General features: G+C 31.1%; 2 protein-coding genes across 6 annotated transcripts; both read left to right on the forward strand.

The window, feature by feature from the left end:
- Positions 1-189: 189 nt before the first annotated feature.
- LOC125073762 lies at positions 190-6,190 on the forward strand. The gene is made up of 4 exons (XM_047684793.1): positions 190-566; positions 937-2,448; positions 3,161-3,919; positions 4,654-6,190. Exons 1-4 carry the CDS (start codon positions 500-502, stop codon positions 5,676-5,678), a joined length of 3,363 nt encoding a protein of 1,120 aa, XP_047540749.1. The 5' UTR covers positions 190-499; the 3' UTR covers positions 5,679-6,190.
- A 2,730-nt stretch (positions 6,191-8,920) lies between these two features.
- LOC125073688 (glycine receptor subunit alpha-4-like) lies at positions 8,921-17,305 on the forward strand. Of its 5 annotated transcripts, none has more exons than XM_047684650.1 (9): positions 8,921-9,019; positions 11,028-11,288; positions 11,599-11,782; positions 12,077-12,303; positions 12,618-12,700; positions 13,500-13,634; positions 14,949-15,125; positions 16,260-16,465; positions 16,940-17,305. In XM_047684650.1, exons 2-9 carry the CDS (start codon positions 11,200-11,202, stop codon positions 17,111-17,113), a joined length of 1,275 nt encoding a protein of 424 aa, XP_047540606.1. In that variant the 5' UTR covers positions 8,921-9,019; positions 11,028-11,199; the 3' UTR covers positions 17,114-17,305. The 5 variants fall into 5 exon arrangements, with proteins under 5 accessions (XP_047540606.1, XP_047540608.1, XP_047540607.1 ...); XM_047684652.1 differs by having other exon boundaries at positions 8,921-9,017; positions 11,045-11,288; XM_047684651.1 differs by having other exon boundaries at positions 8,921-9,009.
- The last annotated feature ends 717 nt before the right edge of the window (positions 17,306-18,022 follow it).

Consider the following 18,022-nt stretch of genomic DNA (forward strand, 5'->3'; position numbering starts at 1 on the left):
CTTAAAAACGTGATATGTAATGAAATAATATAAAACCAATTATTAATAGTTACATTTTATGAATATTTGGCTTTTTATAATTACCGCGTATTGGCTATGATACACAGATAAAAAATAAATGATATATGAAATACGTCGTTCTTTATTTATCTGTTTCTATAATGTTCATAAAATGGCGGATGGAAGAAATCGTAAACAAGCATTGCTGCGCTTACAACTTTGAAGTGGTTCGAAAAATTTTCCGATCGTTTTGCCGGGAACGTCAAATTTTTTTATCAAAACAAATAGTTAATAAATACTAAAATAAGAAAGGTTATTTTAATTAAAGTTTAATGTGAATTCAAGTTACTGAAACAATGATTTCAAAATTATGATAGAATTTGGTTTGTTGTATATAGATACGTGTTTTCGATTAATTTTATAATGGACCAGGTTTACATCGGAATACGACGACGAATTGGTTAAAAAATTATATATTAACAGAATAACTTCAGTAACTATGGAAAAAATAGTAGTTAAAACGGAGGTACAACCAAATGGAGATATACTGCTCTTTTACGTCGATGGTAAATACTTTTTAAAAATTAATATTGTATATAAAACGTATAATTTTATCTAAAAACATTATCTAGGTTTTATATTTACTATAACTACTTAAGTTAGTGCCCAGTTTTAGATTTCAGTGAAGAAAATTTACCCAATACCTAGAAAAAAATAAAAAAACGAGATTGATCTATTGGCTTGATATTTGACCTAGCTAATTTGAATCTCAAAAAAAATATAATACCATTGTTCAAATGCTACATAGATTTACATAAATTTTCACATTTTTTTAAAATGGCTTATATCTGAATGCCGTAAAGTAACAATTAAGAAAAAATAATTTATATTTTAACAAATGTTCATTATATAATAAAATAAACTATTCATTCACAGAAAATGAAGAATCTGATCTCCGAGGTTTGGAAAATGAAGTTCAAAATAATGTACAATTATTGCCAGATACTAAGTACATAATTGAAGAAGACCTAGGTGAAGGGGAGTCAGCTGAGGAACTGGATATAGCCCAGGCATCAGAACAGGTTTCCAATGATATTTGGTTAGAAGATGAAATAAAACGACTCATAGTTTTCTATCTTGATAATAAAGAAACATTTCTTAGTGGAGCTACAAAGAAAACACATTTATGGGCTGTTGCGTGTAAAACAATGCTGGCTGGTAAGACTCCAATATCATGTGAAGTAAAATTAAGAGAATTAAAAAAAAAATATGTTCAAGTGTGCCTCGAAAATCAGAACGGAGGTACCATAATTTGGAATTATTACAATTTGTGTAATCAGGCATTTCACGATGACAACTTTGTTAAAATGTGCCTTAGTGAAAATAATAGCGATAATCAAATTACTGTGAATATGCCAGTTAAAAATGTTGTCAACCAAGATGGTATATTAGTTGTTAAAAAAGTCAATAGTTGTCAAAACAAAGATGAGCAAGTTGAAGCAATGCTCAATTCATACATCAAACACAAGACTTTCTTTCAGAAACAGTATAATACACAGAGAGGCTTATGGGAGGCTATTGCTATGGATTTGGGAGAACAGGATGTTGATTATTGGCACAAACGTTTCTTAAACTTCAAACAACACTATATAAGGATGATCTACAAACGTAAGGAAAGTGGAGCTGATAGTATTAATTGGCCATACATGAAATACTTTGATAAAATATTTGGTGATGACGAAGATTTCTCACGTAAATATTTATACAGTGAAGAAAATGACACTAAAGTCTCTATAATGATTGAAAATGATCCAAATTCCTGGAATGATATTGAAATAACATTTTTGGTTAAGTATTATTTCGATTGTTTCAATGAATTCCACGATCCGAGCATACCAAATAATTTTTTATGGCAAGAAGTTGGTAGATTAATAGACAAGACACCGGAAAATTGTGAGAAAAAATTTGAAGATCTTAAGAATGAACATTTCGATAAACTCGTAGAAGGTGACTATGATTTAGCAAATCGGATACCGTTGGCTATTTTGTTTGATAACATAATAGCCAAAGAAGTAGAAATGGAGGTTAATAGCCCCGAAAAAGATGGTCCTGATCTATGGAAGACGGAGCAAATTGATGAATTGGTGCAGTATTTGTATGAAAATATAGATATGTTAAAAGATCCTGTGTGTTATTATGTCAGTTGGGCATCCCTTGCGAGGAAATTGAAAAGAAGTGTAACATCTTGTCGTAAACAATGGAACGATCTGACTACACTTTATAAGAACATTTTAGATGATAAAAAAGAAAATCCTGATATGCAAATAGACTGGAGGTACATTGACTTATTTGATAGAATATTTGATTACGGTATGGATAGCAATCTACTGGACGGATACGAGAAGTTGAAAGAACTCGGTCAAGTAAATAAATCTAATAAAGTGGGAGGTAAGTTAACTATTTAATGGTAAATTTTACTGATTTCAATCCAGGAATTATTCTTCCTTCTTTTTATTTCTTTTTGAATCTAACATAGATTCTCAATTCCATACAGGACATATAAATTTTATTGTATATACTTAAGTTTTATCTACAATATTTCCCATGAGAAAGTCATTTCAATTTAATCCTGTATCATCACTATTCAAAGGTTATAAGAGAAGTATATATGTATTCTTCACTAAAGTAGACTTCAGTGAAGTATAATAATAATACATTGTCTTTGATATGTTTCACTAGTTAGTTTGCTTGTAAATAACTTAGTTGTGCGCCATTATAAATTAGCAGTGGTATTAAAGCACCAGGGATAATAATATTTCATGAAATTAAGGAGAATGAAATGATTTATATTTAGTACATTAATGTCAATATATAAGGACAATGTCTTAATTTTCTACTATTTGAAAGAACTAAAGAACAAAGGTTTAAATTAGGATTATTGACTTCCAATAAAAGTTTTTATAAAGATTGTACAGAATACACTATTATAAATAATTTATTTATGAAATGTTACTGATATTTACATTTATAAATTTGATTACATTTATAAAAGCGTAAGAAATTATCTTAATTTTTAATGCCTATTTACATATCAAAATATTTATATATATTATTTACTACATACATGGCTATTGATCTAAATACAATTTTATATTTACAGTTAAAAAGATCACCATCAAAGATAACGATGATAAATTCCTTGAAAATGGAACAGATGACGAGGAACTCTACGACGAAAGAGGTTTTACAAAGCGTTCCAAAAAACGCAACGGAGACGTAAAAGCTTTCAAAATACTAGAATTCTATTTAAAAAATAAAGATAAATTTGCATCATCGCAGCAGAAGAAATTGGCACTATGGGAAATCTTGGCACGACAAATAGGCATTACAGCAACGGAATGCGCTCACAGATTCCGCAATTTCAAACAAGTTTACACGGGATACGTTCAAAGGGAAATAAATAAGCCCGAAATGCCCATACTTTGGCCATACTACAACCTTTGCAAGAAAGTATTCGGCTATAGAGCCATAAAATCGAAATTGAAAAACGGGAAGATGGATTCTGACGACGCAGAAGACTGGTCCGCAAAGGAAATCAAGCAGTTGATCAATTATTTTTCTAGAAACTTCAGCAATTTCCAAGAAAATATCGAAGCAAGAAGCAAATGGACAGAAATAGCCCAAGAAATCAGTCGGACCGAAACAAGTTGTTGTGATAAATTTCTTGAGTTAAGGAAGTCTTATAGAAAATTGAAGACGATGAAAGCCCGTAATCCAGATGTTAAAGTCTCCTGGAAATATTTTAATATGCTCGATGACATTTATAAATATGGTGAACAAAACTGTGAAGTTCTGGAAAATATGGAAGTTGATGAGTGCAATGATGATGATAATGAATTAAAGCTGGAAATGCAGGAAGGTTAGTATTAAATAGGCTTTTTTAAGGATAGTTATAATTCTAAAGATTGTTTTGTATTGTCAAAGTATAAAAAAAAATATTTGCTTATACTTCGCAATTGAATAGCAATATCACATGTATAGAATACCTCACCAAAGTTTCGCCGTAATAGGATAAATAGTTAAAGTTGGATTTCGGACATGGCGGCAAATCTCAATGGAGAACGCCAACTTTGCTTGACATATTATAAATGTGAAAATAACTCTGTCTGTCTGTCGTTCTTTCACTGCTAAACCAATCGAATTTGACGAAATTTGTTATGAAGCAAACTTGAATTCCAAAGAATGACATAGAAATTTTTTGCCTAACACAGCTCTTAAAACGCGAGCGAAGTTCGGGCGACAACTAGTTGTGCATGTTTGCACAAACATGAGATCATCTCTATTCTCTCACTCTTTCAATCAACACGACCGGAAGGCGTTCAGTCGCAGGGCCAACGTCTTTCAGTATTTTTCGAGGGCCGCGAGTGTACACACTTATAACTTCCCAACTAAACAAACCCTATAACTATTTATGGGCGTGCCCTGGGGTTGAATCTCAACGAGGCAATTACAATAAACACATAAAGGATAAACAAACAAGCATTCGTTTTTGTTTAATAAGATTTTTATAGAAGCTACGTTCGATATTACAAAAACATCAAGCATAGACAACTATATATTTTTTGTATATTAATAATTTTGATATGTTTTCAGATGATGATTATCAATGTATCATCGTTATACCCGAAGGCGAAGACATTAATAATACTCAAATTATTATTCAAGAACAAGAACAAGATCAAGATCAAGAGGCCACAGAAATAACAAATTCAAAGCAAATCATAACGAAATGGAATAAGCGAAGTAAAAAACGACTTCTAACCCTTTATCTAAATTACCTAAGGGTGCACAAAGGACAGGAGATTAATCAAAGAGAAATGTGGACCGAAATTGCGTCGAAATTAGATGAAAAAACGCCCATTTCATGCAAGAAAATGTTCTTAAAACTAAAAAATCAACACAAGCAACTTAACGAAGCTGACTTCAAACTTCCGTATAGTAACCTCTTAGAGAAAATCCTCACTTTTAAACCTAAATTTGCCAAATCAAACAAAAACAAGGATTTAGAAGAAATCAATACTTACGAAGACATACCAATGTCCGATGAGAAAGTTTACAATGCTTTAAATTATTACTTGCAGAATCTTGAAGATTTTGTCAGCCCAAAATTTGAGCAGAAATATCTTTGGACGGAACTAGCGAAATTCATTTCTGAGCCAGTCAACAAAATATTCAGTAAAATTAACTACTTGAAGCAAACATTTGATAGTGAAATAGAAACTCCTTTTAAGGAGATCTTGCATGAAATATTGACAAAGGAAAATGCACTCAGAGAGGAAATAAATAAGGATCCTGATCCAATAACAGAGGAGGATAGTGAGCAAACATGGTCGGATATTGAAACTGAGCGTCTTCTAACATGGTACTTAGCCCATTTGGATAAGTTTAAGAATCCGAAGTTCGTTCGAAGTTATCTATGGATGGAAGCCTCCGATATATTGAAGAAGAGTCCACTGGTTTGTTCGAAGAAAATGTCCGAGATACGATCCCAGTACAGAACAATGGTTAGAGAAAATCCAGAGGAATTAGACAACTGGAAGTTTTACAATCTGTGTCAGAGAATTTATGGAACTGGGAAGAAGAGCTCGACTAGTAACAAGGGTCTTGAAGATATATAAAATAGTGTACTTTGAATTCAAATTCAATCAATCTTTTGAAAATAATGTCAAGGACTTATTTGTCGTATGTTTAAAATAAACCTTTTACAAATCAAAGTTCTTTGTCTGACGAGGAATTAAATGTAAATATTACAATTATGTACGAATTTTTTAGCGTATAATTAATTACATACTGCGACATTAGGGATGAACACCAAACTCTCTAAAGTTTAATAAACAATATGAGAAAATAAATATATATTTCTACTTACCGATTATCTCCTTTAAAGTTGAAGTTTCCAAAAGTATTTTTGATCGAATGCTACATTATAAATTAAATATTAATGAACCAAGTTTTAGCTTTTCAGACTCATTCGGCAAAGTTGGCTGTGCATTGATAATCTGTGGGGTCAGGTATATAAGAAAAAAAATTTTTTTTTTTTTACAGTATGATTTTATTTTTCTGCTCGACTTTTTGAGTGTAAGTGTTCATTGCTTCTGTCTTTATCAATTAAATAAAAACTGTACATACACTTACTTAGTTTTATTTCAAATGTCCTAAACATTAATAAGGCTAACCTATAGTTTATAAATCGATGATCAAAGTCAGTTTAATTAGTGGTTATTTTTAGATTCTGAAACTAGCGGTAAAAATGATATTAATCTAATCTACGAACCTGCTGCCGACATACTGACGCTACTTTTAAGTCCTTGGGTTAGAATCGTTGGTGGAATTATCTGGTATTATAAAGACACATATTATGTGAGTAAGTCCTAGGTTTAGAATTGTTAGAATTGGCCGATATTATTAGTATATATTTAAAGATACAAATTTGTATTGGTTATTAAGAAAATTGTATGTACAGAACGCACTCAATGACAATAGTTTGGGGATAATATATTTGTAAAAACCTGCATAACCGAATAGCAATCGAAGAATGAGTTGAGCAAATTTGTAATATATATTCCATGCGTTTTGTTAATAGCTGTGTTTAATTATGCCGTACAAACAGTTCTAGGTTAGCATATATTTTTTAAATTATAAATTTATTTTACTCAACTTTAAGCGCCATTATTTACAAATATAATGGATATTGAATACCAAACACAATTCAAGATATTCGACTAATGTTAGTTTTTTTTTTTACACTGGACTGGACAATGGGCTATTTGGTGACCCATTGTACAGTCAACCAGTCTCCCCATAGACTGCCCATAGAATTTCGTGACGTTTTCTTTAACCATTACATTTTATATCACCATAACATCACCAAGCGCTACCAATCTTTGGAACTTAGATGTCTCCTTTGTAATACTGATTTACCATTCGAAACGGAACACAACATCACAAAGTATTGCTACTTGGCGGTAGACTATATGATGAGTGAGTGGTACGCCCCTAACCTAACTGGTTTGATTTGTTTCAATTCACTAAAAATACATAGAAAGCGATAAAAATTATTTCTATTCAGCGGTAGAAGAATTGATGAGTGGTTGCTATCAACTTAGTCTGGCATGGACACATTTCTATTACGATGATTATTACAGCATTTTGTTTATTTATTAGTTTGTCAGTATTTCGACTGAAAATATTGCTCATTGGATATGAAACATGGTCTTATTTAGCATTTAAGTTCAGTATAAATAAAGGCTAAAGTATACATTTGGAATATTGCTTGACTTTTAAGTAAAAATTGACAAAAACACACAAATATTATAAATGTTAAAGTAAAGTATGTCAGTCTGTCTGTTGGTCTTTCACGGCCAAACCGTTCAACCGAATTTAATGAATATTGGTACGAAGCAAGCTTGAACTCTAAGAATAGACATAGGCTTAGCCTCGACTTTTTATGCCTAACCTGTTGACCGACCTCTAATACGAGCGAAGCCCCTTACGTCAATTAATAGACCATAAAACAGAACATAAAAAATATACTTACCCAATATTTTCATAAAGGGAATATAAAATGGCCTACCAAGCGGCGGCTACGGATTGGAACTTGAATCGGTATTTAGTTGTAAGTATCCTATTGATGTTTTTTTATCAATTTAACTCAAAAACTTAGCGTTACATCTATTTGTTTAATAAAGTAAACGTTTAAGACCCATGCGGTTATAATAGTTAGGTATATATTATATATGCATACATACAGAAGGTAAACAACCCCTTACTTCCGGCCAGCCTCAGACATAGCCCAGGGCCCCGTGGATTCAAGGGGGCCCCAGCTAAGTCAAGTCTAAGTCAAAAATAGACTATAATGCGAAAGAATCCATAACTTTATTAAATTAAACAGTTGTGCTTTGCAGTCCTGCGAGTCCTGCAATTAATCAAACCCATTCAATTGATTTAATTCAAGTCTACGTTCAGATATGTCTTAGGTGGGCCCCTAAGTAGTGATAGCCCAGGGCCCCCTAAACTTACGGTCCGGCCCTGCCTTACTTTACCTAGACCATACTATAATATTATGATAGCATAATTTTGTATTAATTGTTTTATAAATGTATTGATGAAATAACTAATAGGGGCAGATACAGTAAAGAGCTCAAGGTCTCTGCCTACTGTGTCTCGCTAATCCTATTACCCGGCACCGCTCAATGATAAATAAATATGTTTAAATAATTAAGCCTTAGTGAACTTGGCTATCACTAATAGAATCTTTTCCAAGTGAATGCATTAAAAACGATGAAATTTGACTGATAAAATTGGCTAGTTGACAACTTGAATAATTATTAATTTAATTACAACCATATTAGAAACGATAAACATTTATTCGATACAAATAAGAATCGATTTCTTTAATAAACCATTTAATAAAATATAACTAAACTCTAAACTCTGTATAAGATTATAAAGAGTTTAGAAGTATCTAAAGTAATTATATTTTGTTAAACATTATAATTTAAAATTTAAGCGTCTGAACAGTTATTTTATCGTCTAGTCAAAATCAAATAGGTTTAAATTACAATTGACTGTCAATAATCCACTATCCGTTTAAAAAGAAAGGCCTTGGAAAGAATCGAAAGCCACAATTATCTGCGTTTTCTTGTATATGACTCAGTCAGTGTAATTCCAGGCACGAGGGATAAGTTCTAGAATTATCGTAAGATATAATATTTATTACCTTCAAAGACAAAAACGAAGCGGTCCTTTTGTTCCTGTAATTTTACCAGCTACAACAAAAGATAGATCGCTCATCGCTCCGCTTATAACTTAGACCGCTAAACGAATTTCATACGACACTTTCAGTCGTTCCTTACAACTCACTATGATCGCTATGTGTTATAAACATTTTGCGAGTTGTTCATATAGATAGTTCTAAAAAAACCGTGACGTGTGGATTCGTGGAATTAAGTATAAATGTGTCAGCTTCTTACTTTCTATTTTTTATCTACTGGACTTTCTGTTAAAAAAAAAACGTGATAATTTAAATTCTATTGAGCATAAATTTATTAAGTTTAACTTTTCAAAACGATAAGTGATGTGTTTTTAGCGCTTGTTTAATAGATTAAATATTTGACGAATTAAATTAAATTTACTTTGTTGAAATTCTTGCATTTAAAGTGATTTATTTTTTGTGTTTTCAACAGTACGAAGATTTCTATGGGATAAGAATTGAATACATTTTTATTAATCTAAATATGTGAGTCAAAGGGCTAATATAAACAGCCTTAGCGATGTCATTATACATATAAAAATAGAAAATTAATAAATATAGAAGTCTGGAATGTTCTACTAGAATTTTATAGTGACATTCGCTTGTAACATTTTGTGTAGGTAATGAAACCTTAGAAATGATATTATCAATGTTAGGTAGAATCAATTTGGTTGCAGTCATTGTTATAACACATACATTGTTATGTTTTTTTTATACAAAAACTATAACTATAAAATATCTCGAATACAAATTGACCGAAAAATAATATTAAACGTTTGTCTTAAGCAAATTTCTTTATCTAGAGCATTATACATCTAGTATATATAAGTATATTAGGTATTTGTATATCTATTTTTTTTAATGCGATGCACCATCTAGACATACAATGATCTACAAGAAAAATAGTTATACTGACGAAAAATATTTATATCTAATTGGAACATCTGCGTTGTACGGAATATAATTTGCAACTTTGTATTAAAGAGCTTCTTTCATTCTGTATCAAATAAGTAGTTTTATTGGGTATATTATACTCTTTGGTATCTCTGAAATGCATATAAAAGATAAATTAATCGAATTCGATATTTATAAAAATGATAAGCTAAACATCTTGGTTCAATCATTTATACATTCCATCCTATTAAAAGTTATGTCAACAAGGTTTTAAATATTTTATACTTAACTCTAATTATTTATCGGATATACCTAGTAAAGAATGGGTCGTGTTTATTGATATATTTCTATAGCTTGGATTGTTTGCGGCAGGCGACTACGTAACATTTTTCTTGCCTGTAGAGTTTTTTTTTCTGTAAAACTAAGTTAGTGATGTACGAAATTGGTTATAATGATTAAGTTTTCAATTTTATGAGTGAGATGCGAAGCTCTTGAGAATAGCACTGTTTCCATATACATCATCATCATCATACCGTCTATCATTTCTGTCTGTCGTGTTTTCCATTGCATAGGGAGCCACATAATACAACTACTTAGTTACAAAAAATACTCACTCTCCTCTCTGAAATAATTATGATTTTTTATATATTTTTTTCGACATTACATATTTGATAATATTTCATTTAATTATTAAGCCAAATAGACATAGAGCTGTTAACATTTTAATAATAATTTATTATTTTTTTATCGTAATAAAATATCCTATTTTATCAATGAGTCAATTTACATCTATTAAATATTATTTTTTGAACATAAAACTCTTCATGTTCAAATTATTGACAAAATCTACCTACTACAATCAATATTAATAGTAGTAAAATAGGTTCTTACAATTAAATTCCAATCAGCCTGGCTAGGTTACAAAATCTGTTTAAGGAGTAGCAGTCCCTTCCCCTTTTTGTATGTTACAAAATATGAGAGCAGAGTACAAATTTATAATAAATTAAGCCCATGGAAATTAGTGGTGCTAGTCCGAATTTGAATCTGCAATTTTCGGGCGTTCTAACCAGAAGGTCTTTTCAGAAATGTTATAGAATTAATAATTATTAACATAATGATTATTTAATAACTATTTAGTAAATCTCTCATTGCATTCCCTAATCCATAACAACTGTAATTCATTCTATGGAATGAATTAACATTTTAGACAATTTTCATGATTTTTTTTTTTACAAGAATTCCCTTTGCATTGTGGTTAATAGCTGTAATAGAATCTTTTCTGCATGTTCTGTTACACGTGTTAATGCATTTATTACGTTAGGTAACTCCTTTAAAAAGATTATAGAAAGGTCGAATAGTCTTCACATAACAAGATGTGTCGACTCGTTCAAGAGTAAAGCACTTTTATGAAATAAAATTAGAAAAAAACGGAAATGCCAAAACGGTGATAGTGAGTGAATGGAACGAGGATTTAGTGAACGTTAGTGAACAAAATGAAGTGGACTGTGATCACCATGTTCTCTTGCATGCCTCTGCTTTTGAGGGTGGCGAACGCAAGTCGGGTACATGCCGTCAGTTTTCTGTGAGTTCATATATTTACCATCTATAAAGTAATGGTATAATTAGTGATTAGAAGACTTGGTGCAATTATAGGTCCCAGAGACATAACATCTTGCTGATTGGTCGGACGTAGACGATGTAAAGATAAATTTAAAAAAAATAGCGACAATATTAAAGGAGCACATACCCAAATAGGTCCATTTACTGCCTTTGAATTGTAAATTTAAACCAAATCTAAAGGCAATTGAGCATTGTCAGAGAAGTTCATTCAATGTTTTCAGTTCTGTATATTAAAAAATATCAACTTCATTATTATTTTCAACATATTTCAGCACCAATTCTTCGTATCAAGAGGTGGAATTGAAGTCCGAATCAAGTTTATCGCTTCGTGATATTCTACCAGTGAAAGCCAAATACTATGACAAAAATAGAGCACCCAAGCTCTCCGGACAGCCTACTATTGTTTATTTCCACGTGACTGTTTTGTCATTGGATTCCATTAATGAAGAGAGTATGGTAATTTATCTCATTTTCTGCGTAGAATTTTAATTATTTTCAGAATTATTTTTGTGATTTAATTTTAAGGGGATTCTTGGCTTTTGGAGATGTATTGATTTGGGGCTAATTCTTATGATTAAACTCATTATAATTATGATTTATATTTCATGACAGTATTTGCCGAAGCCTAATATTTTCGTACAATCTTTTAAAAAAAATATATGTAATGTTTTAAATTGAGGCATAAACAGAAACATTATAAAGCTCAAGATCAAATGAGATAGTCATGTTAATAAAATTTGTTATTTCCAGACGTACGTTGCCGATATATTTCTTGCCCAATCATGGCGTGATCCTCGACTTCGTCTACCGGAGAATATGCACGAAGAATACCGGATCCTCGATGTGGACTGGCTGAACAAGATCTGGCGACCAGATTGCTTCTTCAAAAACGCCAAGAAAGTCACCTTCCATGAAATGAGCATTCCAAACCATTATCTCTGGTTATACCATGATAAAACTCTCCTTTATATGTCAAAGTTAGTACTCCCCAAAAATATATATTGATTTAATATATGTAAATAAACTTGTTACATAAATGTTTGAACTTCGATTTTGATGTATGAATTATCGTAAGATACGTCCTGAATATATTTTTTTTACTTTAACGTTTTTGAGTAAACTTTTGTAACTAATATTAACTTAAGTTTATAAGATTTTAAAGCCATGAAATTGCACTGGATAAAGGTGGTCTAATTAACTTAAGAGTCTCTTAACAGACTCCGTGTTTTACCCAGCAGAGAGACTTTTGCGGGCTGTTGTTAAATTGTTCTGTAATGCTATGTCTTTCCAGGTTAACGCTGGTCCTGTCTTGTGCGATGAAGTTCGAGTCATATCCTCACGACACACAGAGCTGTTCCATGATGATAGAGAGTTGTAAGTGTTAATTCGTTTGATACAGATCTTTTATCGTTAATAAATATAACTATTCTGTACGTGTTTATGTATGTATTTGGATGGTTGAGATTGTCCCTCATAGGCGATGCTACCGTGAAGTGAATAAAATTCCTATTCCTACCCGAACGAAGTCGGGACGGGTAGTTACTTTGTAAATATTAAATATAAAATTTGTTACACAACTCGTAGGTATATATTTTATGTTTATATGATTTGAGCATTGATATTTAGCTTATACATATAACTACAATATGAAATTGTAAATGTAATTGAAATTTTATCTAATATTAACTGACAATTATATAATATTATTAACATCATATTTTTTATACATTCTACCGCCAAGATGCAATACATTGTGTTGTTGTATTCCGGGTTGATTGGTGAGTGAGCCAGTGTAACTACAGGCATATATGACATTTTATTTCTAAGATTAGTGGTAAATTTAAGGAATGGTTACCATTTGTTACGACTCCAACGTCTATGGGCAGTGGTCACTACTACCATCAGATAACCGTCCGTTTACCTTGTTATAAATGTCATAAGAAAACAAGCTTTTATTTATTCCATGAACTAAAGGAGTAAAAAGTATAGGTACATTACCTTAAATTACCAACGACAAAAATGTGAGCAAAATGTTACCTTGTACGCTAGTGTGGATCTAGTTTAAAATAAAGTAAGACGTGACTTGCAGCCGAAATTAAATAAAAACTTGTTAAAATAAATGTTCATAAATTGATTTAATTATGCGTTATAAATATACTTGGTTGCTTTTCAGTATCACACACGGTTCACGACCTTGTCTTTATTTGGAATCTGACTGACCCACTCGTTGTTAACCCAGAAATCGAACTGCCACAGCTTGATATTTCTAACAACTACACATCAGATTGCACTATCGAATATTCCACTGGTAATTTTTTTATTTATTTAAATTATATATTTGTGATTATTAATTAAGATATATAATTTCATATTTTTTTCCATTTAAATAATATTTATTAGGATTTATGCAATTATACCTAAGTCAGGGATTTTAAAGAATATAAAATAAAGAAGACCGTTCTAAATTTAAAAGAATAATTAATTTTAAAAATCTCTATCATAGGCTTTTTTCTGAAACTTCGTTCGGCTTCCGGGTCACCTATAGTCATATCAAATATATAAAATCGTTTAATCGAATTAGCTGTGAAAACCGTCAAGAGTTTATTTCTTATTTCTAAATTTCGATTGATATGCAAATTCGTTTATTTTATCGTTTACATAGAAGCTAGAATATTTGATTTTTTATTTATAGGCTATTAATAAACTATAGTGGCCAACGGTTAGCCTCTAAGTACATGTACACAGTAAAGTGTTCGGTGAAGGCAAAGCGTAGCTGACACAAACTATAAGATAATAAAGTTAGTTCGTTTGTTTTAGTACTCTTGTAGTGCGATACTATCTAGATACGTAAATAATTTAAGATTCACTTATTACTGAATTACTTACTATCGTTTAAGAAGACTTGAGAAGGACCGATGTATTTTTAGTCAAATAATAAAATTGTTTACAATTTCCAATATATAAGGACGCTATTGTTTAATTCTCAAATAGTGCCATCTATGAAGTCAAATATTGTATTATTATACAATAATAAAGTCTTTACAAACAATCGATCCGAACTTGGAAATTTATTGTTTTCTGAGATACTGTTTTAAGTAGTAGCGTAGATATTATCATCATTTGTTTTACAAACATCTTGCCGGGCTAATAGTTTTCTATTGCAATCAATTAAATGTGACATGGCATGGCATGACAAGGTTTTAAAGTAAAACTTCGCGATGTCAGTCATGTTTCATCGGTTGCGTTCTATATGTGACGTTCGTTGATTATTCAACATTTCTAGTACATAGAGGCTCGGAATTACAAAGATACATATAAGTACTTTCTTATGTGTTTTTTTTTTTATTGTCAAATACAAGCCTTATAGGTAGCTATATTTTTAACGTTGATTTCGTTTCTATTTAATGTGTCTTCGTGTAGTATGTAAAAAAAAAATGGAAAATTTCTTAACGTGATTTACTATGTTTTATTGTATTAATTTTATTCTAAATTCTCTTCTGGATAAAATCAAATCAGTTTATATATGAGGTTGCGTTGCGACATTTTTTTTGCATTAGACATATTTATTGTGTGCACAAGACTACATACGTATACAAGTTAAATATATTGTTACGAATTCCAGGGAATTTCACGTGCTTAGCCGTCGTGTTCAACTTGCGACGACGCCTCGGCTACCATCTCTTTCACACCTATATACCGTCAGCTCTCATCGTTGTCATGTCCTGGATCTCTTTTTGGATCAAACCTGAAGCAATACCCGCCAGAGTGACCTTGGGAGTGACATCGCTTTTAACATTAGGTGAGCAATTTCTATATCAGCAATTAAACAGACTACTTTAAATATTTAAAATCAAATATGATTAGAAAAGCTTAAAACAATATCGAAATATATTAAAAAAAAAATAGGTGTCTCGGGATAGTAGGTCGGAATGATGTTTGTGTTATATATTGTGTTTTGATAGTAACAATGAAATATGATTAACGATAATAAAATACATGGAACACCTGTATACGCTTCACTAAATGATGTTGCTTTAAGCTGGTTAATGAATAGTCACAGCGACATTTTACTTATCGCTGTTTTATGGAAAAAAAACACAAACAACTAATTTTTAATATTTGCTATGTCAGGTACATACAGGTACTTTTGTTGATTTTTTATTTCTTTTATATTTATGTTATAATTATTGTATAGTTTTTAGTCTAAGTGTTGACAACGAATTCCGATGTACGGATAAATCCAATGAGGTTTTTGTTACATCGTCGTCAATATAAAAAATGTATATTCAATAAATAAATAAATAAAAAATGTCTGAGAATAATGCAATGATAACAAATAAAATTGTTAATAAAAATTATCTTCTGGCGAGAGCAAAATGCTTTTAACTTACGCGACGATTTCTTCTAGTTAACTGTAAGCCGCGTAAAAGAACTTCGTTCCGATAATTCGAGCACAAGGTTTGTGGTTAGGACAAGTGAATCTGTATCAAAAATTGCAGGTTCAAACCTGATAAGCATCGGTGAATTTTCATGTGCTTAATTGATGTCATTACTATAATCATCCCGAGTTCGGCGGTGAAGGAAAACATCGTAAGGAAACCTGGAGCCCTCATTGGAGTAGCGTGGTGGAATATACTCCTAACCTTCTCAAAGGGAGAGGATGCCTTAGTCCAGCACTGGGAAATATACAGGCTTTTACGATTTTAATTATATTTGAAGAATATACATTATTCTATTCCAACCACAGGAGAACAAGAGCCAAATAAACACAACAACCAAGCTTGAGATAAATTATAAACATAAATTAATGATGAAAATTCAGTGGTGCTTGCCTGGGTTTAAACCCGCAATCGTCGGTTAAGATGTACGCGTTCTAACCATTGGGCTATCTCGGTTCTAAATATAAATATGATTATTATTTTTAATTTTTCAGCAACACAAAACACCCAATCGCAACAGAGTCTACCGCCAGTTTCTTATGTCAAGGCGATTGACGTTTGGATGTCTTCCTGTTCTGTGTTCGTGTTTCTATCGCTGTTCGAGTTCGCGGTGGTCAACAACTATATGGGTCCAGTAGCCACTAAGGCGATGAAGGGTTACTCTGACGAGGATCTCAGTAGAGAGTTAGATGCTTATAAGGTAATTATATATTTTTTTATATATGTATATTTAGAATATGATAAGGCAAGTGGGCTGCCTATTGGTGAGTCATCTCTGTCAACTTATTGTAAGAAATTTAAAAATTGAATGGACAAGGTGCTGTTCGATCAATACATTTTTTTGTTTTTTAAAAAGAATATTAGTAATTCCCAAAAATACTTAAGGAATTACTAATAGCCCTATTTACCCATCCTTTTAAGCTTATCACCTGTATTAGAGTGTGGGGACGAGAAAAGCCCAATGGGTCAGGATCGATCTTGCGTTCTCTTTTAGAATCTTAATATTTTTGTAAATGAAATCTAGTGCGTTAGCTTAAGCTAAGGAGCTGACTTTTATAAATACGATGTGGACTGTATTGGATATACAGTCCACATCGTATTTATAAAAGTACTATTGCCGGTTCAAGAAGATAGTGTTATTATTATAAATAAATAATATAAAAACTTTTTTCAGCACATATTTCCAAATTCCGTGGACCCTCGTGCCAGTACCTCCGCCTCGATCCCTCAATACGACACTTTCTGCAACGGGAGGGAGACAGCTGTATACATAGATCGGTTCTCTCGTTTCTTCTTCCCATTTTCTTTCTTTATATTAAACGTTGTATACTGGTCCACTTTTTTGTAAATGTACATTAATCCTATCGACTATTTTAAAGTTCCTTTTCTTGTTTCATAAGACAAACTAATAAAAAAAAAAGTAATGGCAATAAAAAAAATAGTTTAGTTATCATATTCAAATTTAATTATGTTAAGTTTTTTTTTCCACTCAGCTTATTGTAGGTACTTTTTTAATCAGAATTTTGTCATCTATTATTTGTTCTTTTTTGTTTTATCTGTGCAAATAAAAGTTGATCGATATATTATTAAAACTATTTCAATTAGAGATTTATCATACATTATTTATATATGAGATTATAAATACGAATATAATTAATTCTGTTTGATATGTATTTGAATATATAATGAAATATGTTTATTATAAACTCTAGTCCATAACCATAATACTAAGTTACGTAAGTTTAGTCCATTGTATGGATTTATTTATCGTGTTCAAAGTTATATTGTTGTAGTTTAACACCAGTTTTAATATTACAAAAAAGTGCGTCCAAAGTTTGCGTCTGAAACGTTATATGTAGAAACGTTGTAATTAAATATGGCCTTGGAATGTTAATCCGTTATATAAATTAAATGTAATAAAATACATTACAATAATTACTAAATTTAAGATAATTAAAATCTTCAAAACATTTCACAACTCGAAGCGAACCCGTGTGTTAGTGCTCTGTTATATCGGTATAGTGTAGTTTTGCTATATATATATAGAAGATATATATTATGTGTTGCTGTGTTTCGGTTTGGTGGGTGAGTGAGCTAGTGTAATTAAATTAATTGTAAAGAGTGGAACGATCAATATTAATAACTATGGAAGGAGGGGTAAATATAAATAAACCTTAGAAATACATGTTCTATACAAAAACAGAAAGAATACAAATCACTTTATAAATCGTTATATTACCGTTAAATAATGTAAAGC

The sequence above is a fragment of the Vanessa atalanta genome, chromosome 25, assembly GCF_905147765.1.
Source record: "Vanessa atalanta chromosome 25, ilVanAtal1.2, whole genome shotgun sequence".
In the NCBI taxonomy this organism is placed as follows: domain Eukaryota; kingdom Metazoa; phylum Arthropoda; class Insecta; order Lepidoptera; family Nymphalidae; genus Vanessa; species Vanessa atalanta.

Bases quoted from the DNA above. Each gene is read 5' to 3' on its own strand.
- LOC125073762 (XM_047684793.1), top strand. From the start codon at position 500: ATGGAAAAAATAGTAGTTAAAACGGAGGTACAACCAAATGGAGATATA. The intron at 567-936 runs GTAAATACTTTT...ATTCATTCACAG, and splicing joins ACTGCTCTTTTACGTCGATG to AAAATGAAGAATCTGATCTC. The intron at 2,449-3,160 runs GTAAGTTAACTA...TTATATTTACAG, and splicing joins TAAATCTAATAAAGTGGGAG to TTAAAAAGATCACCATCAAA.
- LOC125073688 (XM_047684650.1), top strand. From the start codon at position 11,200: ATGAAGTGGACTGTGATCACCATGTTCTCTTGCATGCCTCTGCTTTTG. The intron at 11,289-11,598 runs GTGAGTTCATAT...AACATATTTCAG, and splicing joins GTACATGCCGTCAGTTTTCT to CACCAATTCTTCGTATCAAG. The intron at 16,466-16,939 runs GTAATTATATAT...AACTTTTTTCAG, and splicing joins GAGAGTTAGATGCTTATAAG to CACATATTTCCAAATTCCGT.